This window comes from Gossypium raimondii, chromosome 7, assembly GCF_025698545.1.
Source record: "Gossypium raimondii isolate GPD5lz chromosome 7, ASM2569854v1, whole genome shotgun sequence".
NCBI lineage: Eukaryota > Viridiplantae > Streptophyta > Magnoliopsida > Malvales > Malvaceae > Gossypium > Gossypium raimondii.
In genome coordinates this window covers 46,893,493-46,919,343 of record NC_068571.1, presented here as the reverse complement: position 1 = coordinate 46,919,343, position 25,851 = coordinate 46,893,493, and the positions used below count along the sequence as shown (strand labels likewise).

Genomic DNA, 25,851 nt, shown 5'->3' with positions numbered 1-25,851 from the left:
ATGTAGACATTGGAATGAAATTAAACATGTATTTAGATATTTCAGAGGGACCATTGATATGAGGTTATTTTATTCAAATGATTCAAAATCCTTAGCTATGTTGATGTTGGATACTTATCAGATCCATATAAAGGTCGATCTCAAATAGGATATTTATTTACATGTGAGGGTACTATCATATCATGGCGTTCGACAAAGCAAACATTAACTGCTACTTCTTCAAATCATGCAGAAATAATTGCAATGCATGAGGCAAGTCGAGAGTGTGTTTGGCTAAGGTTATTGATCTAACATATCCAGAAGATATGTAATTTGCCTTTACAGGAAAAGATGTCAACTATCTTATATGAAGATAATGCATCAGGTATAGCTCAATTGAAGGGTGGTTACATCAAAGGTGATAGAATGAAACATATTTCACCAAAATTATTATTCACCCATGATCTTGAGAAAAGAGGTGATATAAATGTTCGACAAATTCGTTCTAGTGATGATTTAACAGATCTTTTTACTAAGGCATTGCCAACTTCAACATTTGAAAAACTATTACACAAGATTTGAATTCGTCGACTCAAAGATGTAAAGTAATGTTGCCATCAAGGGGAGTCTAAAAACAAGTTGTACTCTTTTCCTTTAACCAAGGTTTTTTCCCATTGAGTTTTCTTGGTAAAGGTTTTTAACGAGGCAGCTTGTAATAGAAGATTGTGTACTCTTTTTCCTTCATTAGGTTTTTTTTTTATCCCACAGAGTTTTTCCTAATAAGGTTTTAATGAGGCACATTATCTATCAATGGACATTCAAGGGGGAGTGTTATGAATATATTATTAAGTAGATGTCCATCATGATCAAGATAAAGTTTTGATATACTTTAAATTCTAATAGTTATTAGAATTAGATCTCTACTTCTTTTATACTTCTTATTTTTATAAATAGAGACTCAGATGAAGCATTGTAATCATCCTTTTGATTAATAAAGTACATTCTCTATTACTTTTATATTTTCTTTATTCTTTATTCTCTCCATCTTTCTTTATTTTATAACACTTATCGTTGTTTTGACATTGGTAAAATCGAGATTTATTTTTTCAATTTTACTTTAATATAAATTAACCTTATATTTTTATAATATTATTACTATAACCAAACTGATAAACATTATAAAAGTTCACATCCTTATCAATTTGGACCTACTAATAAATATTATAAAAATAGAGGATGAGATTATATCAAATTAAAGTAAAAATATTAAATCTGAGGGTCTAAAATCGAAATTAGACCCTATATGGTACCGATAATAACGAATGAGAAAGTAAAAAGGGTCAAATATTCTGGGCGGACTCTTTTTGTCAAAATAACGCAACTTTACAAACTGTATATCTCTCTTTACAAACTGTCTCAGCCGTCAGTCACTTTCACTCCTTCCATTATATATATATATACACACACACAAACTGTTTAAGCCAAAGGCTTTGGTTTAGAGGGATATAGGCAGATAGCGTTAAAACTGTCAGAGATGGAGATGAAACCGCCGCCGTTTACTCTTGGTTACCACATGCCTGCTGAATGGGAACCCCATTTACAGTGCTGGATGGGTTGGCCTGTTAGTATTATTTCTTCTTCTTTTTTCTTACTGATTCAACTCAGTTTTTTATGTCGAAAAGTGTTTGTTTTGTTGGTAAATGAACGTTTGTTTTCGTTTCTTCTTTGATGGGTATGAATCAGAATCGAAAGATGTCCCTTTGTTTGTTCTTGTTATGTTTATGACCTTATTTTTCCATGGTTTCCCCTTCTAATTTCATTTCAATGGATTGGGTTTTTGTCTGCTGTTGCATTTGTTAGTATTCTATTCAAAGGCTTTGAAATTGTTTAACCATGATCTAGGAACTTGATGCATGTTATTGCAAAATGCTGTTGTAACTGAGTACTTAGCAGCCATTGATTATTGGTAGTATAGCTTCAAATTTATGATAAATGATTCTCAACATGCATTTTTGGTTATGCTGCTCAATTATTGTTCATCTAGCTGTGTAATGATCCATTTATGGCTAGAAGATTAGATGGTGTTTGATGTTTTGTTCATGCTTAGAGTCTGTTGAGTTTGACAATTGTGAAACTGCTTGTTTTTCAGGAACGTCCTGATAATTGGCGAGACAATGCGAAACACGCCCAACGTGTGTTTGCTAGGGTTGCGACTACAATCTCAAAGTTCGAACCTGTGACCGTCTGTGCAAGTGCTGCTCAGGTTTGTAACCTGTTTTTCACATGTGGTACGTATTGTTTTGAGCTGAATTTTAATGAATTAAGTAACTTTATCCACAGTGGGAGAATGCGCGAACTCTGTTACCGCCAAATGTCAGGGTTCTTGAAATGAGCATGAACGATGCTTGGTTTCGTGATACTGGGCCAACTGTGAGCACCTCTTATTCTTTATGATCTTACTTTGTCATCTGTCATAAATATTTGAAATTATTTATTTTATTCTCGTTCTTGCAGTTTGTTGTAAGGAAAGGAGCAGTGATTTCTGATAACCACAAGCACAGAGTTGCCGGGATCGATTGGAATTTTAATAGCTGGGGAGGTAAGAATAAACTTCACATGATTGCAACCTAATGTGCCTCTATGAATCAATCTATTTAAAATCGAACGATGGTTTAACAACAAGCTAGTATCACATCTGTACTACAACTAACATAATCTAATATCATCCTTTTAAGTGTTTATTAAGTACGGGAGACACACTAGTAGATTTTGATTCTTTATCAAAACTACATGCCCTAACATATGGATAGAAATTTAGATCTTACTTGTATAAGGAGGAGCAAAAACTGGGGAAAATGTTGGGTAAAATTTTAAAATTTTTTACTTTGATTGCTTATTTTGTTGGTCACAAGAGTCTGGCCTTGAATTTGACTGTTTTAAAGTGTTAGTAGTCATTATGTGTTAATTTATGGGTTTGTCTCGTATTTGTCTTCACTGAAAGGAATCTGTTGTGATCTAAGTAGGGATTGATGATGGTTGTTATGAAGATTGGAGTCTCGACCTTCTCGTGGCACGGAAGGTTAGTGTTGGTCATGTACTTATTTACTTGTTCAGGTGGGAAATTTATTTTTAGTCATTGATTGTTTGTAGATATTGGGAAATGAGAGGCTTCCTAGAATTCCTCATACGATGATTCTTGAAGGTGGAAGTATACATGTAGATGGAGAAGGTGAGAAACCAATAACTTATCCTCTTTGATAAGCTTGCTGTGTCAAAACTGTTGGCTAAGACTGCTTAAGGACTCTTTTCTACGATACTTGCATAACTGAAAGGGATTTCTCTTTCACTCTTCATTTGCTTTTATGCAAACAGACATGTGTGACTGTTTCTATATGATGCTTTTTTGAAAAGATGATCTCTCTTTTCTCATCACATCTAATAATATTAAAAAGTTTCATCTGCAATGCCTGATGCAGATTATTTTAGATGCACAGAAAGATGGAAGTCTAGTAAACTACAGCTTTTATTCATCTTTTACTTTTTTTCCCCCTCAGGAACTTGCCTCACGACCGAGGAGTGTCTTTTGAACAAAAACAGGAACCCAAATATGACTAAAGAAGAAATAGAAAATGAACTTAAGGCATATCTTGGAGTTGAGAAGGTTATCTGGTTGCCTCGTGGATTATATGGTAAGTGATTCTGTCTTTATCTCATATCTGATATGTATCTCAAGTTTCTCTTGATATTTGTTTTCTTTTCGAGTCGGGGGATTATCATTTCATGTCACTATGATTCATACATGTCTAATTTTCTCATCTCCTTCGGGGGCAATCCTCAGTGGTATATCAAGAAATTTATAACCTTCTTAAACTTAGAATGAATTTTCATTAGAGAACTGCACTATTGTTGTTTAGTAATGCGCAAATCTTCATATCTGAATGGCAAAACCCGTACTGGCGAACTTTTTACTCGATATCACTTTTAAAATATTAAACAATTTCCTTGGAGGATAGCTGTAGCCCCGCAGCATTTATCGATTATCTACTATCTCAAGCAAATCTGTCAAACTTTTAACCACTTAATACATACGCTGAAAATTAAAGTATCTTCTTGTTTTCCAACAGGTGATGATGATACGAATGGTCATATTGATAATATGTGTTGCTTTGCAAAGCCTGGTGTTGTTGTGTTGTCTTGGATTGATGATGAAAAGGACCCTCAATATGAACGTTCCATGGAAGCATTCACTGTTCTCTCAAATGAAAAAGATGCCCGTGGTCGGAAATTAGAAATAGTCAAACTCCATGTCCCTGGGCCGCTTTATATGACAGATGAAGAAGCTGATGGAGTTGTTCAAGTAAGGATTTTCTTTTTCCATGACTCTGCATGACTGTCCATATACATTCAACATATTGACTAAGGATTTTCTTTTTCCATGACTCTGCATGACTGTCCATATACATTCAACATATTGACTATAGCTTTGCCGAATGAAACTGTACATGACTTGCCAAAGAAGAAAGAGGTTTATTGTGCATTGTTTTCTGGTCTTTGATGTTCCTGACAACAGGATGGTGACGCTAAAGCGAGACTTCCTGGTACACGACTTGCTGCTTCTTATGTAAACTTCTATATTGCCAATGGAGCGATCATCTTGCCACAATTCGGGGACCAAAAGCGAGATGACGAAGCTGTTTCCGTCCTTTCTCAAACCTTTCCAAACTATAAAGTAAGCAAGTATTTCTTTTCAACATATGCTAGTAGTAGAACCATGATGGATGCAATATTTAACTCCATTTTAGCTATTCAAGTAAAAATTGAAAATTAACTTACAATCACTGCTTGGGAATCTTGTGTAATGGGTGGTAAATTAGGAGATAACATTAGTACAAAAGTTTCATTTCTTTGTGAAGATAGCAACCTAAGAAGATTAGAGGCTAGGTTAAGATTGATATCGAAATGAGGTAAATGAAACCCGGATAACATCCAGGTTTAAAAGCATAATAGTGTCTTGTGTTCACCAGTATAGTATACCTAATGCCATATGCTGAGTTTATTAGTCTTGGAATTTAAAGCTAGCTGTTCTAAACTATCTTACAGTTTCAATCTTTAATTCTATGGTGATGACTTTTGTGTAAAAGCTATATAGAAGGCTCACTCAAGTAACTTTTCTTTTTATTTGGCCCTTAGCTACTCGTTTTTTCCTCCTATGTTGCTTCGACTCTTTATTTTCTTAAAATACCTATGTTTGATGCATACTCGGGTAAGAGTATAAAGATATGATCCTCCAAGGACCCTCCATATACATAAGGAAAACTTAGGTAAACTAAACATACTCGAATCTAACACTTCCACTCAAGTCCGAGTAACATTGTTTTCCACAAAATAGGCTAGGCTTGCTTGAATTACTACAGTAACAGCTAAAGGCTAAAGCTGATATTGTTCTTTTGGCTGCATTTACCACTCTTTGTTTTGGTTCAGGTTGTAGGAATTGAGGGTGCTCGAGAAATTGTTTTGGGAGGTGGAAATATACATTGCATTACTCAACAACACCCTGCTATCTGATATTTTAACCAAAAATACAAAATTTCAAGTCGTTTAATTTGGCTTTCAGTTTCTGCAGCAGAAGATATGGGTTGCATCAATAAACACCATTCTTACAGACTTACACACACAAAGTTATAGTAATTTATCAATGGACTTCACTTATGGTTGCCTTTAGGTACTTTTCAAAGATAAGTAGTTTTAATACATTGTCATCTTTGTTGTATTCGTATGCTATACGTATGTTCGACATATACTTTTTCTCTTATAACATTTCCTTTTTCTATTATTTACTTAAATATTTGGTTTTCTTTTCTGTACGTATGCTAATTCAATATCATTCAAAAGGAGGAAGAATTACTTAGCACCTAGCTTAAGATTGGTTAATTTGGCAAATTTCTTTGTTTTGTTTGGAATATACCTTGTCTTGCAAATTGATTGTCTTGTTTGGAATATACCTTGTCTTGCAAATTGATTGTCTTGTTAGACTATTGAGATATTGATAATTGTATTCAGGATATTGGTTATGGTTTTTTAATTCTTTTGTAGGGTATTTGTCATTGAATGCATAGAAGAGATAGGGTCTTGTTACCTATTGATTGGGAAATTGAGCATACTTTAAAAACACTCAAGAAAGCCAATAGGGAAAGAGAACAATATTGAGTTACTAGTAACTGGAAGAATTATGGTTGTTTGATTGAAAGGGACATGTATTATAGTATGATGATATTATATATGCAAGTGTCATGAGTAATTTGAATAAAGAAAAGAATATATTGATTTGAAATTAATGAATGAATTTGTTAGTAAAAGTATAATTGTGTTGTTATGAATTGAAGTGAAAATAGAGGAGAGTAATCAATCTTGAGCTAATAAACATATTGATTGAATATTTGTACATGAGCACTAGTAATGACTTGATTTATTAAAGGTTGTTCCATATTGATTGAAATGCATGTATCAAAGTATGTTGGGACTTTGTATGTATGTATGATGAATGAATTGAAAGAGAAACGTTGATAAATGTACTAATAAACTTGGTGAGAATAGAGATGGAATATGATTGAAATGCTAATAAAAATCAAAAACAATGTGTACAACATATGGGCATACACTTTGTGCAAATGGTGTGGTGGATAGTATAATTTCATAATGATAATATGTGTATATTTCAGGATTAAAATGGGAAAATGTGTATACTTTAAATACCTAAAGTGTGCATTAAGTCAATTATATAATAATTTGATGGCTAAATCATAAGATTTAAAGAAAGTATGAGAAGTATAGAATAATGGTATAAGATAAAGAATAATAACAGAGTACAAATGGATAACGTTATTAAACAAGATAATAGTAAAAGAATATTATGTGTAATTAATGTAACGATCTGATATTATATGTCGGAGTTGAAAAAATATATTGTAATAATTATAAGAGTTATGTTAAAATGTTTCGTCTATATTTGTATGTTATATAGATTCTTGTAAATTTTATAATCAATATGTACATGTTATATATTGATTTGTTTTTAAAGCTAAACTCGAGATAATTTAGAAATCATATGAACACTATTAAGTATAGAGATATGCTTAATGTATTGAATCTTTATTCTACAAACAGTTAAATTCTGCATCGAATAGAGTCATATTAACTTGCTATAATTATATGCAATTTTAAGTTCTAGGAATGAAGCCTGTATGATAGCATGGCATTTACGTGGGTATGAACAATTTGTATATTATATAATTATATGGTAAGATGTTTGAGGGTGGGGCTTTAATCCACAAATACAATTGTATATGCCATATGGTATTGGTATGTGACACGTCTTACCTTTCAATGGTATGACCTTAAACCCAAATCTTTAAATACCATGTATATAACCAGGTTGGGTTAAATTTTGTTGTTATGAATTTAATCCTTATACTTTTATTAGTTATTATACTTTTTAAATTTTAGTCTTTACTAAATATTAATTGTTAAACTTATCAAATAAAATTTTGTTATTTCCAAAATCGATGCGTCAATATAATATCGTGTCACTTATTATTTTTATATTATTTACTAAAAATCTAATTAATGTACTATTGATTGTCATTAAGACTGAGATTTCAAAATATAGAAAATATAATGACTTAAGAATGATCCAATTAGAGACAATGAACTAAATCTACAACTATACACATGGTACAAGACTAGTAATTGAATTCAACCAAATAAAATTTAAGAAGTATAGGACTAAAATTTACCAAACAAAAATTAAGGGTGGGTTTGGATGGGCGATTGGGTGCGGTGCGGTACGTTTAGCTTACTTTTTGTCTCACGCTACAGTATCGCTACAGTATCTAATCTCACCGTCACTGCTGTTTTTACATTAATCGTAAGTAAACGCACCACCCATCCAAACTCACCCTAAATCTATAACTTTCGGAATAATAACATCATTTAACCTAGGAGCCAAATAAAAGCTTTTTCATCTTATGTGTCTCTCTACTTAGCCAGCCAAATGGACGGATCGGATTAAATCAGATATACTCTAAAATCACCACAAGGTACAAGGACTAAAATGTAATTTCTAAATAGCGGAGTGGAAGAATGAAAATTTGGAGTGTCAAACTCAACCCAGATCCAGTACAAAATTAATGAAAAATCAGTCTCTTAATAAACACAAGAAGCTTCTTAATGCTTCAAAACCTGACTAAACTCTAATAGCAAAATGATAGCTTGAAGATCTAAAAGGAATTTTTTTTTCTTTTTTAGTTGAAGAAAGAAAAGAAAAGAACAATGGGGTGTTCATTTTCAGGGTTGAATGCTTTATACGACGCCGTAAATGGTGGAGGGGACGTTTGGATCAATGACAACAGGTTCAGGATCGTGAGGCAGTTGGGTGAAGGTGGGTTCGCTTATGTCTATTTGGTGAAGGAAGTCATATCCGACGCCTCTTCAGCTTCATCTGTTGGCTTAGCCAAAAAAGTCAAGGACCCTTCTCATCTTTCTGGTTCGTCCCCCTTTAAAAATTTCATCTTTTTAATCTTTTTTTTTGAGGATTTTATGATTTGGGTTTTTCTCTATTTCAATGGTTTTTCAATGATCTGGTTCTTTCTAAATCTTGGGTTTTTTTTTTTAATTTGGTCCTTTGCTTCTTGGTCTTAAATGATTCTGTTTTTGACTTTTGTTTGGAGGGTTTTATGTAATTCTTTTTGTTGTAAATTAATTGAGTTTTTGTGAACTTACTGCTACTGAATGCTCTTGCCTAAGAAAAATTGAAGCTAGCTTTGGTATTTCATATGAAGATTTATGGTAAATTGTGTGGGGTTATTTTGTTTCGGCTTATTATGTAGACTTGGATCTCTAAAAGTGTGCTCTTTTTTCTTCTTTGCCACAATAGTAGTATGATTATCTCATAAAATTGAATTCATATAGGTAAGTAGGTGGAACTTTATGTGATTATCAAACTCTTGTTGGAGTTATAGACCTCAAATTATGGATATCCCTTTAATCTTTGATCTCAGTTATGTTGTAAAAAACGAAGGCCTTGGACATAGAATTTCATACTTCATAGCGAATCTTGTCTTTGGTCTATGACAGTTTGACTGCTCGCCTAACTGGTTCCGATTTATGCATCTTTAATCTGGATTTACATCTTAAATTTGGGTTGCATTTGTAGATGATGGAACTTATGCAATGAAAAAAGTTCTCATTCAGAATAATGAGCAGTTGGAATTGGTTCGTGAGGAGATCCGTGTTTCATCCTTGTTTAGTCACCCTAATCTGCTTCCACTTCTGGATCATGCTATCATTGCCATTAAGGTAATTATTCGGATCTCTTATTCTCTTGTGTCCTAAATGTTTTTGAATTTATCGGCTCATTTACCTATAAGGTTGGTGTAAAACTTAAAATGGGAACTATTTTCGAAATGCTCTTGTGTTTCGCTTGATGGCTCATTTCTTCTTCTTTTGAAGGACTTTTAATGCAAAATTGTGTTTGTCTAAAACAATATCATTTCATTGGCTAGCCTACACAAGAAGGATCATGGAATCATGAAGCATATTTGTTATTTCCTGTTCATTTGGATGGAACATTATTGGACAATTCCAATGCTATGAAAGCTAAAAAGGAATTCTTTCCTACCTCAGATGTTCTTCAAATATTTCGGCAGGTGAGTAAAACTATCTTATTGTTTTGAACTATGCAATCCCATTCCACATGTTATAATATTTCTCAATAAAAAATTGGTAACTATGCGACACAAGTAATCAAATGTATCTCATGGATTTTGCTTAGACTTTACCATTTAGCTTCAGTGTTATAATATTTGCTCATTTAATGTTTTAGGATCCCCTCTTGACTTCTTTTTTTGTATTTTTCGGATTTATTGACGTTATAACTGATTAGAAATAATTGTAAGCATTTTAACCGGACCATATTATATCTGCAGCTGTGTGCAGGGCTCAAACATATGCATGGTCTTCTTCCTCCATATGCACATAATGATGTCAAGCCAGGAAATGTTCTTTTAACCCGAAGAAAAGGGCAAGCACCACTTGCTATATTGATGGATTTCGGGAGTGCTCGTCCTGCAAGGAAACAAATCCGCTCTCGTTCTCAGGCACTCCAGCTTCAGGTACTTATTTCTTCTTTATTTTTCTTCAATTCCAAGTCTTTTTACACTACACTCTCCTATCACATATAGCACTTCCAATTGTGTTGCTTACGTTGCCTGAGTTTGAATAGAATATTTTAAGACACTTTCTCTGTATATCAGCTCAGTGCCTTTTCTACAATGCTGATGGTGGATTTTGGTTTCATATGTAGGAATGGGCATCTGAGCATTGTTCAGCACCTTTCCGAGCTCCTGAGTTGTGGGATTGCCCAAGCGATGCAGATATTGATGAGAGAACTGATATTTGGTCGTTGGGATGCACTTTATATGCAGTAATGTAAGTAACACTCATAAATGCACTTCTACAATGTTTGCTTTCATTTTACAAACTCTTCCTTTTTTTTTGGTTCTGTAATTTCACAGTCCTTCAACTTTCATTTTATAATCACATGAAGTTGTGGTTTGTTTCTTTGATGATACTTCAATCAAACTCTCCCTTTTTTTTGAATTTCCATCTTTTCCTTCCTAAAGTCTTGGAATGAAATCATTTTTCGGAGTTACATGCGTGTCTCTCTGCATCTTGGATGTAATGTAAATGCTATCCAGAAACAAGCTAAAGAAACCATAAACCGTTTGCATTATGTAGTTATTATGTTATTAATTGCCATTTGTTGTAGGTATGGGGTATCTCCGTTTGAGTACGCACTTGGAGAATCCGGAGGAAGCCTACAATTGGCCATTATAAATGCACAGATCAAGTGGCCAGCTGGACCTAAACCACCATATCCGGAAGCTCTTCACCAGTTTGTGACATGGATGCTTCAGCCTCAGGCTGCTGTTCGCCCACAGATAGATGATATCATAATTCATGTAGACAAGTTAATCTCAAAGTTTTCACAGTGATACCATATAGGGCAGTGAAGATTAGAGCATTCCAACCATTAATGCATACAAGTTTATCAAAGCAATAGCAGTTCTTTAGTAATGTTACATGGTTTGGACTTAGCTGTCTTAGTTGTGTCGATAACTATATGACGTCATGTTCTTTAGTAATGTTACATGGTTTGGACTTAGCTGTCTTAGTTGTGTCGATAACTATATGACGTCATGTTCTGTAATTTATTGAAGTCCAGATTTCTACATTCATGATTCGATTTGATAGAAAAACCTCAATAATTTGTGTTATCCATTTAGTTTAATGTTTCAGATATCCCAGTTTTTCTGAGTGTTTCAAGCTGTTAGTCATTTAGTTCTGCAATATCGAGTGAATATCCGATATGTGTACATTGATTCTATATATGTTAAAAGATTATATTTTCATATTATGCTCTAATGTATAATCAAGCTTCATCGGAGATGCTGCCATAAACATATATTTGTAAAGACAATCAGGTCATTTGATTTTGGGATGATTTCAAAGAGAGAATTTAGATTCGAATCCTAAGATAGGGGTTGTTTTGGAAGATGCAGTCCTGAATTTCGAAAGGTTTTCATGGATAGTAAAACAGACGCGGGAACTTGCCCAGCACATGGAAAGAGGTGGAAAACAAAAACTATGATAACTTACTTAGAACATGGAAAGAAGTGGAAAACAAAGACTAATGAAGACACATGGAAAGAGGTGGAAAACAAAAACTATGATAACTTACTTATAACATGGAAAGAAGTGGAAAACAAAGACTAATGAAGACAATGGGGAGTATATAAGTTATGAAATACCCTCTTATACGACATTCTAACTTTTAATACAAATGCCTCCTTGATACTTTCACCCATTTTTTCGTCAAAATTCATGGATTCATCTAACTAGCTAGATTAAAAGTTTAAGCCCTGCCATTTGGCTAGCCTTGGTGCTTTTTAAACACTCTACGAAACCATTAGTACAACAATCCAAGACACCAAAGTAACCAAATGAAGACCTTCCAGTATTCTCCAAGAAAGGTGAATAGAAACAAAATGATACGATGTCAAATGAATTCAGGGTTTAACTCAGTTGATTCATGAAATATTCTTATAAAGGTGGCATCAAGCAAATTTGAAGTTAGAATCCTAGAATTTACAAAACCTTTTTCTTTGTACACCCCAAAAGAAGAGATATGTATAAAGAAAAGGAATCGAGCAACTTACGGCATGGTGAGAGCTCAAACTAAGGATGACAATGGAAGGCATGTTGGAGAATGATTCAAAGTTAGTTTTTTTTTTTTTTCTAAATTTAGATTTGGTTGAGTTGTGCGTAGTTTGTTCCCTTTATTTTTTCTGTTTTTGTTATGATTTTCTGTTGAGATATGATTTTTTCTATTGAGATTTGTTGCTTTGTAAAGCCTATATAAGAGGCTGATCTTTAGTTGAATAACAAGCATCAGTTTTTTCCCAAATATACTCTTAGAAATCTTTTACCATCTCTTATTTTTAAAAGGCTGTTCTGAGTTCCTTTTCCCTTATGCAGCTGTCCTCTTCAACATTCTGTGGTATCAGAGTCAAGTTTGATTGTTATTAAGTGTATTTCTCATGGCGACAAACAACAATACCGTGAGTGTTTCTCAACTGGCAATTCCCATTTTCAATGGTGACAACTATGAGTTTTGAAGCATTCAAAATGAAAACACTATTTAAATCTCAAGAATTGTGGGACTTAGTTGAGAATGGGTATCCTGATGACGATGAGGAGGCTAAGTTGAGAGAAAACCGGAAAAGAGACAACAAAACATTATTCTTCATTCAGCAAGCTGTTCACGAGTCAAAATTTTCAAAAATTGCAAAAACAGAAATTGCAAAAGACGCTTGGACAACATTGCACATGGCGTATCAAGACACTTCAAAAGTTGTTACAGTGAAGCTTCAGATTCTTCGTTGTGACTTTGAGACGTTGCAAATGAAAAGTGTAGAATCCGTGCAAGATTATCTTACAAGGGTAGCAGCGGTTGTCAATCAAATGAAGTCCTATAGAGAGCAAGTTACGAATCAAACTACTGTCTGAAAAGTGTTGCGGAGTTTGAATCTAAAGTTTGATCATGTCATTGCAGCTATTGAAGAGTCTAAAGACTTAGCTACTTATTCATTTGATGAACTACAAGGATCTTTGCAGTCCCATGAAGCGAGATTGAACCGCACAAATGACAAGTCTGACGAAAAGGCATTCCAAGTGATGGGGGAGCCTTCCAAGCAGCAAGACGATTCAAGGAAGACCACATATAGAAGAGGTTATCGTGGCAGAGGTGGTTATCGTGGTAGAGGAGGTCGAGGCAGAGGTAGTGTGTTGGGCATGATGAACAAAGGCAGATGACAGAAAAACAGAAGCAATACAAGAGCAATGCTCAATGCTATTATTGCAAGAAATATGGGCATGTGATGGCGGATTGCTGGAAAAGGGAAAGACAAGCCAACCATGCAGAAGGTGACGAAGAGATTAAGCTATTCATGGCTTATCAAGATGACGTTATAGCTTTGAAAGACATGGTTTTTAGACAGCGGCTGTTCAAATCATATGACGGAGATAAAATCTTTGTTCAATGAGCTGGATGAGTCATACAAGGTGAAGGTGAGACTTGGTGATGGTAAGCAGATGCAAGTTGAGGGCAAATGCATTGTGGCGATAAGCAATAGTCATGGTAACATAAAGCTCCTTTATAATGTCTATTTTATTCCTACTTTATCTCAAAATTTATTGAGCATTGGGCAGCTTATGGGTAGTGGATATTCTGTCATGTTTGATGATATGTCTTGTGTGATTAGAGACAAAAAAATCAGAAAAAATTATTGTTGATGTTCAGATGGTACCAAAGAAACTCTTTCCTCTTGAAGTCTCTAATGTAGAAAGCCAGACTCTTGTTGTTAAAGAGAATAATGAGTCTAAGTTGTGGCATTTACGGTATGGGCACTTGAATGTAAAGGGTCTAAAATTGTTGAGTCAAAAGGAAATGGTGTTCGGGCTGCCAAAAATTGAGTCTTTAGATTTGTGCGAAGGGTGTATATTTGGGAAACAAAGTAAAAAATCATTTACCGTAGCGACATGAGTTGGGTGTATTTTCTTTACTCTAAATCAGAAGCATTCGAGACTTTTAAGAAGTTCAATGCGCTCGTTGAAAAGCAAAGTGGAAGAAGTATCAAGGCTTTGCGCACTGATCGAGGAGAATTTTTGTCTAATGAATTTAACCAGCTTTGTGAAGAGCAGGGCATCACCTTATACACCGCAGCAAAATGGTGTGGCTGAACGTAAGAACCGAACGATTGTCGAAATGGCAAGAAGTTTGCTAAGATCTAAGGGGCTGCCAGATAAGTTTTGGGCTGAAAGTGTTGCTATTGCTGTTTATTTGCTGAATTTATCTCCAATAAGGGCGGTTCTCAACCGAACACCTTATGAAGCATAGAGTGCTAGGAGACCTTCAGTAAACCACTTGAAAATATTTGGTTGTATTGCCTATTCTTTGGTAGATTCACACAATCGAAACAAGTTTGATGAAAAGTCTATGAAATGCATTTTTGTTGGTTATTGCTCTCAATCCAAAGCATATAGGCTTTACAATCCTTTAAGTGGCAAGGTGATTATTAGCAAGAATGTTATTTTTGATGAAAATGCAAGCTGAGATTAGAATGAAGAGCAAGTACATCAGCAAATCTCTATACCCATTGAGGTTTCACAAGATGAAAGACAAGAGTTAAATCTAGAAAGTTCATCTCCAAACTCACCAAGAGCTACAATTCTTGAAGAGCCTTTAGCTGAGCAACTCTCACTTAGAATATTGGCAAGGGCCAGAAAGCCAAATCCAAAATATACTGATAACACTTATGCATCTTGTCAATTTGCTCTTGTTGTTTCAGATCCTATACACTATGAAAAGGCTGCTGAAAAAGAAGAGTGGCATAAGGCAATGGAGGAAGAGATGAAAGCTATTGAGAAGAATGGAACATGGGAAATGGTGGACTTACCGAAAGACAAAAGTGCAATTGGCTTGAAGTGGGTGTTCAAAACAAAGTTTGTTGCTGATGGAAGCTTACGGAAACATAATGCTCGTCTTGTGGTGAAAGGTTATGGACAACAACATGGTGTTGATTTCGAAGAAACTTTCTCTCCGGTAGCTCAGTTTGAAACATTGAGGCTTGTTCTAGCATTGGCTACACAATTGCAATGGTCTGTTTATCAATTTGATGTCAAGTCAGCATTCCTTAATGGAGATCTACAAGAAGAGGTTTATGTGGCACAGCTGGAAGGTTTCATAAAGAAGGGCAATGAAATGAAGGTGTACAAGCTGAAAAAGGCGTTATATGGACTGAAGCAAGCTCCTTGAGCATGGTACAGCAAGATTGATGGGTATTTCCAGGAAAAAAGATACGTGAGAAGTGAGAACGAGCCCACCTTGTATATGAAAAAAAAAGGTAATGATTTCATCATTGTCTGTCTTTATGTTGACGATATCATTTATACTAGTTCTTCTACCTTTCTTGTGGATGAGTTTAAATCTCAAATGATGAATGAATTTGAGATCTCGGATATGGGTCTACTGCATTATTTCCTTGGTCTTGAAGTTCATCAGGCTGAAGATGGTATTTTTATCTCACAAAGAAAATATGCTAAGGATCTGCTCAGTAAGTTTGGCATGCTTAATTGCAAGCTTGCAACTACACCCATGAACATCAATGAGAAATTGTAGCAAGAAGATGGAGGAGAAATGGCAGATGCAAAAAGGTTCAGAAGTTTGGTAGGTGGTTTAATTTACTTGACGCACACCAGGCCCGATATTGCATTTTCTGTTGGTTTTATTTTCAGGTTTATGCAACAACCTTCAACAGTTCATTATAGAGCAGCAAAAAGAGTCTTGCGTTATATTGCAAGAACTTTGGAGTATGGTGTTTGGTACTCCAAAACTTCAAATTTCAGACTATGTGGGTTCACAGATAGTGATTGGGCAAGTTCGTTGGATGATAAACGAAGTGTTTCAGCAAATGTTTTCACTCTAGGTGTGGGAGTGATCACTTGGAGTTTAAAAAAACAAGCTACAACAACACTGTCAACTTCAGAAGCTGAGTATATAGTAGCAACCTCAGCAACTTGTCAAGCCATTTGGCTAAGAAGAGTGTTAGCAGATCTTCAACATGAGCAAAAAGGAGCAACGGAAATATTTTGTGACAACAAAGTAACTATTTCCATGACAAAAAATCCAACATTCCATGGCAAAACGAAACATATAGACATTCACTATCATTTTATACGCAATCTGGTTGCAGAGGAGGAGATAACATTAGAATATTGCAGCACTCAAGATCAGCTGGCAAATGTACTGACCAAGTCATTGTCCAAAGAGAAGTTTTGTTATTTTAGAGCCTTACTTGGTGTGTGCAAACTTGAATCAAGGGGGAGTGTTGGAGAATGATTCAAAATTAGTTTTTTTTTTTTAATTTAGATTTGGTCAAGTTGTGCTTAATTTGTTTCCTTTATTTTTTCTGTTTTTGTTATGATTTTCTGTTGAGATATGATTTTTTCTATTGAGATTTGTTGCTTTGTAAAGCCTACATAAGAGGCTGATCTTTAGTTGAATAACAAGCATCAGTTTTTCCTAAATATACCCTTAGAAATCTTTTACCATCTCTTATTTTTAAAAGGCTGTTTTGACTTCCTTTTCCCTTGTGCAGCTGTCCTCTTCAACAAGGCAAAGTCCAATATACGTTCTTAGCCTAAGAAGTATGGATAACCAACATCAACCCTCAAGATTGAACATATATTCAACTTACAACTAGAAATAAACGAATAAATAAAAAGATGACCATGCCTTTCGTCACCGTTCGTGTGTACGAGGAAAAAAACAAAAGAGAAAAAGAAAAGGTACAACACTGCATTAATTTCATCAACAATAGGAAATATGTAGAATTGAAAGAAAATTACATTTTACAAAGTAATGAAAATTATGATTTCCTAAATACCTTGGGGAACAAGTATATATGGTGGTTTGCAACCTTTCATACTCAATCCTCATGTTCATCCTCGCCTTCAGAATCTGCAGAACACCAGGACATTCAGACTTGGGATTTATAAGATAATGTAATAAATGTCCTTGTCCTAATTCATCTACCGAAACAAACTTGACTAGGAATATAAACAAAACAAGCTGCTTAAATGGTTTTATAATATCAGCAGAATAATTATCCCCGTTCTCAAATCTCATGCCATCTAAGATAAACTTCGGTCCCTTTTTGGGTGAACTCTACCTTTTATCAAGTTTGAACATATAAATACATACAATTTTCCAACAACAATAACCCTAACCTACTAAGTTTGAACATAAATATACGGTTAAAATATGCCATGAGTCTTTGTACTCTTCATAAATTTGGAATTTAGTCCTTATACTTTTATTTCTAAGAATTTAGTCCTACTTTTCAGATTTCAAAACAAGTCCAACTGTTAACACTGTTAAAATGTTTTTGTTAAATTCAAGTTCATTACAACCCATTTTTTTAGTTACATTACTACCAAGTGAAATTTTTTTTTACTTCAAAATGTCAACCAACAAATTAAACAAACAAACAAATGTTAAAAATTAGACCCTAAATTTTGAAATCTGAAAAGCTGATGACTAAATTCCTGAAAATAAAAGTACATGGACTAAATTCTGTTTGTGAAGAGTACAGGGACCTCTGACATATTTGAATCTATAAATATGAGCCCAGAAAAAGGTTACTTAAGACTTTAAAGATCATTTTCCCTTATTCTTGCTATTGAATATCTATTCCTTTCCCCTAATGATGTTAAAGAAAGAAAAGTTGTGCATTCTCATTATATTTTCTTTCTTTACCTAAAATTGTGTTTCTAAGCCTATCGGCAGTTTAGAAACATTCCTAGAAGGTTCATACCTGATCGAACATCATCAACCTGTCCGCCGGATTTGACTTGTCTCATAATCACTCGTATCATCAAGATCCACCAATAAATATGAACAACAAGCAAGCAGAAAAGAAGAGTATTAAACAAATAGTAGTATATAGATCCATCCACCATGTGCTTCTCCTTATCCAATGTTAAAAGAACTTCATAGCTGTCAAAAGTAAATTCAAAAAGGAAATAAAAAAGCAAGGGATTAACCTCCTACCAAAGAAAGAAAAACATTAAATGAGAAAGAGGATGAACTAGGGACTATTCCAATGACAGTGAAAGGTCTCCATTATCAGCACACCAAGCAAACCATTAAGTGTTTTCTGTAGGATGTTATAAACTAAGGCACCAAATACAGAGATAAACCTAAAAATGTTTTCTGTAGGATGTTATAAACTAAGGCACCAAATACAGAGATAAACCTAAAAATATTTAAAAAGCTTCAGATAAGCTGAGACAAAGGCTCACGTTGTACTCCGGATTATCCAGAATGGAAATAATAACACGCGTAGAATGGTCCAAGAGAGAGCAAAAAGAACAAATGCGACACTAGCAAGCCATTCCAAGCCACTATATTTTGACATCTTTGCAGTTTCTAGGAACACATCACTCCCTTCATGAAGGGCTAAAGTAACTATACCTACACGAGCAAACCTGCAAGAGGCAGAATGAAATTGTTAAAGGCAAAAGGATGGAATATTTACTTAAGCCGAAAATTGATTAATCCTTGATAAGCAATCATAAATAAACTCAACTCAGAAATACCTGCAGACGTAAGATAGAACTATGAGAATTATAGTTGCTATGTGGTGAACCATGGTCACCAAAAAGTCTGAACGTCTTGTCTCCCAAAAAATCAAAGCAAATAGGGCGTATGTATAGAACCCACCCGCATATGTGTAATATGCTTTTAACTTCAATCTTAGCATAAAAAACAAGCAAATTATAAGCCTCACATGTCAAATATCAAAAGTTAGTACTACATGAGTTTGTGAGCTTACTTAATTTTTTGTTCAGGCCAAACCTGTTTTCCAGGCCCTTCCCAAAAGTACTTGCTATTGGTAAGCCAAGGCTCACCATAGGCAACATATATAGATAATAACTCTGATGAAAAAAAATAGACACATTTCCATGCTGACTCTTTGAATTTATTGAGTTTCTTCCTGTTATCATGCTTCTGAACATCATGTAAGGTGTGGCCTTTACCAAGGACCAGTCTCTTAGCTAAATTCTGCACCAAATATTAACAGCTACTTAACATCAACCAAACTTTAGAAAAAAAAAAAAGGTAAATAACAAAAGATAAGATGTAGAGCCATCATTCACAAATGTAGGTTTCAATAATTTTTACCAGGAACCAGTAATATTTTGTTACTCTTTCATGATATTGTTAAAATCATTCAAACATAAGCAAACCGATTACAGAAAAAAGGTCCTAGATGTGGTCTAGATGCTTTTAAGTATCACAGCAATCATCCTCGCCGATCATTTTCAATTGAAAGGCGAACGGACTTTGGAACAAGGCATTTCAGACCATAATGTTAATGATCATATGGAAACACACAAGTTTGTTCTTATAATCAAATTTTCATGTTAGCATTCGGAAAACAATGCTTATCGCTTAAAACCCTAGAAAGCTAACTCCGTTACAAGAAATAAATGAAACTATTAAACAAAACCAAACTGACTTTGAACATGAGTTGAACAGAACTGAAAAAATTAATCAAAGATTGTCATTCCAAGTCCATTAAAACTAGAAAAATAATTTATTAAGTTGAGAAATGTGCAGAACTGTGATTTCTAATAAGTACAAAAAAAGGTAAAATCCAATATGATTGTAAAAGTTTTGGACATTCATTAATCTCTATTATTTATGAACTACTATGAACATTATGAACATCATTGCAGTTTATGGTTCAAACCCGATTTCCCAAAAGTTAAGTTTCAACTCAAAGTTAAGAGTTATAGAGTCATTTTAACCAATATTATCTAAACAGTTCTTTTATACATCAAACAAACACACACATAGAGAAATATATTCAAAGTTACAACTTAAATCGACAATTCCAATCAGAATCAATAATTACAAGCACGAAATTGAATAACTCTACAACTAATTAACTTAACTAGCAATTGCAATCAGAATCAATAATTACAAGCACTAAACTAAATAATTCTACAACTAGTTAACTACTAACTAACAATTCCAATAAGAATCCATAATTACAAGTACTAAATTATATAATTCTACCATTAATTAACTACCTAACTAACCCGAACCCGAATAAAGCCGAGAAAATCCACACATGAACTACACAAGGTGGGACTCTTAACAGAGAGCTCAAAGTCTAAGTAAAGTGCCAAACATATATTATCAAACTACAATCAGTTGGCACCAAAAAAGGCCTAAGACCCTAATTCACTCAAACAAAAAAGAATCCTATAGCACAGTCAAACCCCCCAAAAGTCAACTCAAGTTCTTTTCTTCCATGGAAAGCAATTCCACCATAAACTACAAATGATCAACGATGACAGTTAAAGAAAACATGAAAATTAAAAAAAGAAAAAGAAAAAAGTTGAAATACCTCAAAGATAAAATTGTCTAGGAAAAGCCTAACAGAAAGGAAGAAAAGAGCAAAGAAAGGGAGGTAAACGAAATCAGTGAGCTGTGGGTAAAACTCAGAGTCCCAGTTGACGGAACTAAGCAAACCAAAAAGACCCATCTGTTTATTTTCGAAGAAAATTGAAAGAGAAAGAGGGATAAACTGAAAAAAATATTCTTATTTTGGCGAATGGGGTGAAATGAGGTGTGGTTGAGATTGAGAGAGACAGCCATTTTCAACTTTAATTTTTTGAAATCGATATCATGTTTCCTTCGTACTTCTCAAAAAGAAAAGCAAAAATTTAATTAAAAAATAATGCATCAGTGAAGATTGATTGACCCACAGAGAATAGAAATTTCGACTCTGGCAGGCTGCAAATTGCAGAAGGTATGGGTTGGATATATTATTTAGTTTTTAAATAAATAAATATAAATATTCTGAATAAAAAATTGTTTTAGATATTCATTTTATTCTAGTTTAAAATATGCCATAAATCCCGTAGTTTGAAGATCCAACCAATCAATACTATTAAATTTATTTGTCGAAACTATTTTTTTTTGAAAAAAACAAAAAAAGTTTCGTTGTCGACTTAAAAATGAAAATTGGAAGTCGGTTCACCATTAAAAATGATTTTTTTGGTCTGCGAAGTTCGAGAAAACAAGTTCGGGAATCGGTTACGCACGAGGAAGGGTTAGCACCCTTGTAACACCCAAAATTGGTACCGAATCGATTATTTAATGTCTTAATGTCGAAGTTTTGAAAAGATTTTAAAAATACGATCCTTTTATTTTGAATAAAATGAATTGGACGATGGGATTCACTTATTTCAAAGAAATAAATCGTCATACTCAGTAAGTTAGAGTGCAACATTTTAAATCCTCAAAATTAAATTTATCTCTCGTCTTTTAAAACCTATGCATTTTGAGAAGGATATTCGATTATCTGGGTCAAATGAGAAAATCAAAACCCAGTAAGTTAGGGTTCGATTTCACCAAATTCCTAAATATCAAATATTGCCTTTATTTCCATTTGTTAGTAAAATCCTCGTCTCAAGAAAACAATACGTCATATCCAATGCGTTAGGACACCACGTATCGAATCCTCGAGAATGAGCTATTTATTTATGTCATAAGGTTTTATTACAAAAGAGATACTCGGCTATCTAAATTCATCAGAAAAATTGAAGCCCAGTAAGTTATGGCACAATTCTCTCGAGAATCATGAATAGCGGGTATTCTATTTGAAGGATAGCATTTATCTTACTTAGAATAAAATAAAGCAATCTAAGTTGGATAACTATGTCGGAGTTTAATTTACAATACAAGGACGTAAACTAATCAACACAATAATAAACATAGAGTAATGATACATGAATAAAATTACACCAATGACACACACAATGAAAATAATCACTCAACATACATTATTTAAACATCAATATTAATAAAAAAGGATGAATAAATTAAATAACATATATAACTTGAAATGAGCAAGTATAAAGTAAATTAGAATAAATAAATGTAAGACTATTTTTAAAAAGATAATAAATGAGTCTTAAATAAATAATATAAAAGAAAATTAAAAAAATCAATCATATACAAAACAATTTAAAAATATTATATATGAAAAATTTTAAGATAAATAATAATATATATGTACACATGAAAGCATAAAAGGAATATATAAGAAATCTTGAAATGGATAATAAATAAATTAAGACAAATAGTAAAGTCGAAAAGGGTACCAAACAATTTTAAAATAATTAACATATAATACATCTTAAAGGAAATAGTATAAAAATTTGGAATGTCATATAGAAAAGAAAATTTAAAATAATACATATAAACAAAAATAATTTAATATAAATAATACGTAAAAATAAAATGAAATAAAACTATTTAAATGAAATAATATATATATCAGAAAAAAAAATTACACAGTTTAGAAAGCAAATAAAAATGAATCAAAACAAACGAAACTAATAATAATAAACAAGAGCAATTTAAAAGAAAAATAAAAAAATAATAAAAGAGATTAAAGAACCAAGGATGAAACTGGAAACGAACAAAAATCTGGGGTTTAAATGGCAAATAAACAAAAGAGTGTGGTTCGGGACTGAATTGGGACGCGCTTCAGAAGATAGGGACCAAGATGAAACGTGGACCAAAAAACCAAAGTTCACATCCCGGCCCTAAAGCGCATCATTTCAGCGTGGACCAAGATGAAACGTGTAGAAAAATAGGCAAAGGCCGAATTGCGATAAGGCGCAAAAGCGGAGGGGCTAAACATGCAATTAGCCCCTCCAAGCAAAAACACGCGGGTCTGCTACTGGATCGGGTCGATTTCGGGTCTGGGCCAATACGACGCCGTTTTGGAGCCACTGATCAGACTCCAAACGGCGTCGTTTCATACATCACATAAGGGCCAAAATAAAACCCTAATTTGATAGCCACCATTCCATTTTTCAAAACGAAAAGAAAAAAAGAAAAAATAAAAGAAAAATAAAAAAAACACAGAGAGCTCAAATGCTCTCCTCTCTGCGCCGCTCTTGCGCCCTCGACCTCTGCCAAGACTCCGATTGCGACGGAGATGGTCAGAGATCCAGCGGCTAGGTAAGTCCCTTATTCCCTGTCTTTTCCTTTTTATGCGATTAGTGAAGCCAGAAAGAAAGAACCTAGAACAAAACCGAAAGAAAAAAGAAAAATCACCTTAAAAAAAATCAGTTTTTGCTTTTTTTTGTATTGATATTGTGCGTAGAAGAAAAAAGAAAAAACCCCTTACAGATTTCCAATCGGCCTCCCTTATAGCCGAATCGAAAAAAGAAAAACCCAAAATCCCTCTATTTTTTACATTTTCTTATTTTCTGCCCATTTTTCTCTGATTTGCTGTCGATTTCTGCCTTGTTGCGTTCGTTGTATGCAGGTGTACGGAGGCCGTACGGTGACGTGGAGGGCGACATACATGCGGAGGTGCACGTGGGAGGAAGAGTCGGGCTCCTGCTGCGGCGGCTGAGGCTTGTTAGGGTTTCTAACTTTGGTTTAGGCTGATTGTTGGGCCTCTGTAATTGGGCTAGGGTTAAGTTAGTGGGTCTTCAGTTTGTAAATGGACTATTTTAGACTTTGGTTTTTTGTTTTCTATTGGTTTTATTTATGTCTGATTTGGGCCCGGGCAAATTGGGCCTATTACATTATTGACATGAGATTTTGAAATAAAAAAAATATTCATTTGATAGCCATGTAAATAAAAATAATATTATAAAGAATATGATTTTAACAAAAAAATCAATAGTGTACCAATTAGGCCTGAAATTTAAATTTTGAAAAGTCAAGAGATTAAATTTCTGAAAATGAAAGTATAAGTTTCTTATGGCATATTTTAACCTTTATTCTATTATTCTTTTAGAGTTTCATTGTTTCAAATATAATATATTTACAAGTATAAAGATATGTTTGATTGACTCGATAGGTGAAATCAACTTAATTGTGAAATTACCAAAAATTCATTACATTTACAAAGTAAGAAATATTATTATTCTTATATAAAATCTAAAAAAAATTACGCGCGTAACAAAATTTGAACATAAAATAATATAGTTTGGGGCGAAACTAGGGGGCTAGCAGAGGCCCCACCCTCCGAAAATGGAAAATTTTCTATTTAATCTTTTTAAAATTTTAAATTAGTAAAGGTAAAATTACACTTTAACCTCCCTAAAAATATAAAAATTTGATTTCATCCTTTAAAAATTATAAAGATACATGCTATTAAAATGGTGAAATTGTATTTTTGCTATCGTAAAAATTACAAATTAATATCATCCCCATTAAAAAAATTTATGGTTTCACCCTTGGTTATATTTGAATTTGGTCTAAAGTTTATATATACACTAATAAACTAATATGTTATTTCTGTCCAAATTTGTATCGCGGTCTAACTTAGATTTAGAAATTACAAGTCACTCGAAAGAAATAAGATAAGAATTTTGAAAACAAAGGCTTGTACGAGAAAAGAAACAACGTTACAGAACGTGACCCGTTTTCTATATGACAAACAATTAAAAATAAGAAATTAAATTCAAATAGACCCTGACCCGTTGTTTATGAAAGAAACAATAACCAAAGGTATAGAAAAGAAAGAAGAACGCCACAAAGCAATAAGCCTTGATAAGTTCAGTTCGTATGTTCTTAAGAATTCAAGAGAAAAATCTCACAAAATGTATATTCATTGATCATAGCCTAACCTTACATAAGTAACTTAGGCCGAAATTTATAAGCCTCCAAAATGACCTTTCAAATTCTTACAAAGGGCTTTTCAAATTTAGCATTCAACTAACTATTAAAACAAACATTTAATTTCGGTTATAACTCACAGTGAGCAGCCAAAGAGTCATGTCTTTTCATTTGATTCAAATGTAGTTGAAAAGTAATGTCTCTTCACTTTGATGAAGGCTTAATGTTCCTTAATTGTGCTGTTTTGTAGTCCCTTCATCTCCTTTAAAACCGAATGCCTTAATGCTTGTGTATTCATCTCTTTTATTGACACCATGATTGAGTTTTAAGTGCACCAAAATTGATCAAAAGTTGAAATGCCACTCTTGGTCCATTTGAACAGCCACCATAATGAACTTTGAGTGCTTGAAACCGAAAAAGACTTGAAGAGTCATTCTTGATCCATATGAGCAGCCACCTACAAGACAATTAATTAGTTATTGAGCATTGACAACTTTTCATATTCTTATTCAACTTAAAACACCTTACTAATAATGAAATTTAACATACTATAACTTACGCATAAAAAGTAATAGCCAAAATAAACACACTTCACACACTTATGAAACTAACTCATGCTTTAACTAAATGAACAAATAAGATGCTTAAATGTAAGGCTTAATGAAGATGCAAACTAAATAAACAAATGAGTTACATAATGCATGACATAATTAAATGTAGAACACATAATGCAATTTAAAGATGCAGATAAATAATGCAAGACATTAATTAATAACTAGTTCTCAAGATGCATTTAACACATAATTAAAACTAACAACTAACTTAATTAAAAGCTAATAGCATTAAAAACACTTAAGAAACATATTAATTACTCATACTAAATAAAAATTAATAAATGTTGTATAATTAAAAACACTGCATGAGTTTTGAACGATTTCATCTTACATTTGGACTCCTCGAGTTTAGATCAATCCCGAATGCTTCTTGTCAAGTGACATGATGTGGCCACACTCACATCATAACTGATATTA

At 33.5% G+C, this 25,851-nt stretch overlaps 4 protein-coding genes across 4 annotated transcripts; 3 read left to right on the top strand and 1 right to left on the bottom strand.

Moving 5' to 3' along the window:
- Window positions 1-1,428: 1,428 nt before the first annotated feature.
- On the top strand, window positions 1,429-5,822 carry LOC105786889 (agmatine deiminase). The gene is made up of 10 exons (XM_012613363.2): window positions 1,429-1,600; window positions 2,129-2,242; window positions 2,320-2,409; window positions 2,494-2,578; window positions 3,003-3,058; window positions 3,130-3,208; window positions 3,534-3,668; window positions 4,104-4,336; window positions 4,550-4,708; window positions 5,461-5,822. Exons 1-10 carry the CDS (start codon window positions 1,514-1,516, stop codon window positions 5,542-5,544), a joined length of 1,122 nt encoding a protein of 373 aa, XP_012468817.1. The 5' UTR covers window positions 1,429-1,513; the 3' UTR covers window positions 5,545-5,822.
- Window positions 5,823-8,169: 2,347 nt separating this feature from the next.
- Window positions 8,170-11,357, top strand: LOC105786905 (uncharacterized). Its single transcript, XM_012613378.2, has 6 exons — window positions 8,170-8,521; window positions 9,191-9,333; window positions 9,540-9,683; window positions 9,963-10,148; window positions 10,340-10,464; window positions 10,805-11,357. Exons 1-6 carry the CDS (start codon window positions 8,308-8,310, stop codon window positions 11,028-11,030), a joined length of 1,038 nt encoding a protein of 345 aa, XP_012468832.2. The 5' UTR covers window positions 8,170-8,307; the 3' UTR covers window positions 11,031-11,357.
- A 928-nt stretch (window positions 11,358-12,285) lies between these two features.
- On the top strand, window positions 12,286-13,410 carry LOC128042573 (uncharacterized). The gene is made up of 4 exons (XM_052633967.1): window positions 12,286-12,314; window positions 12,574-12,656; window positions 12,764-13,047; window positions 13,132-13,410. Exons 1-4 carry the CDS (start codon window positions 12,286-12,288, stop codon window positions 13,408-13,410), a joined length of 675 nt encoding a protein of 224 aa, XP_052489927.1.
- Window positions 13,411-16,810: 3,400 nt separating this feature from the next.
- On the bottom strand, window positions 16,811-20,974 carry LOC105786915 (ASC1-like protein 1). The gene is made up of 6 exons (XM_012613386.2): window positions 20,577-20,974; window positions 18,993-19,222; window positions 18,757-18,912; window positions 18,460-18,645; window positions 17,973-18,154; window positions 16,811-17,116 (listed from the first exon to the last, which is right to left on the bottom strand). Exons 1-6 carry the CDS (start codon window positions 20,712-20,714, stop codon window positions 17,085-17,087), a joined length of 924 nt encoding a protein of 307 aa, XP_012468840.1. The 5' UTR covers window positions 20,715-20,974; the 3' UTR covers window positions 16,811-17,084.
- Window positions 20,975-25,851: the final 4,877 nt, after the last annotated feature.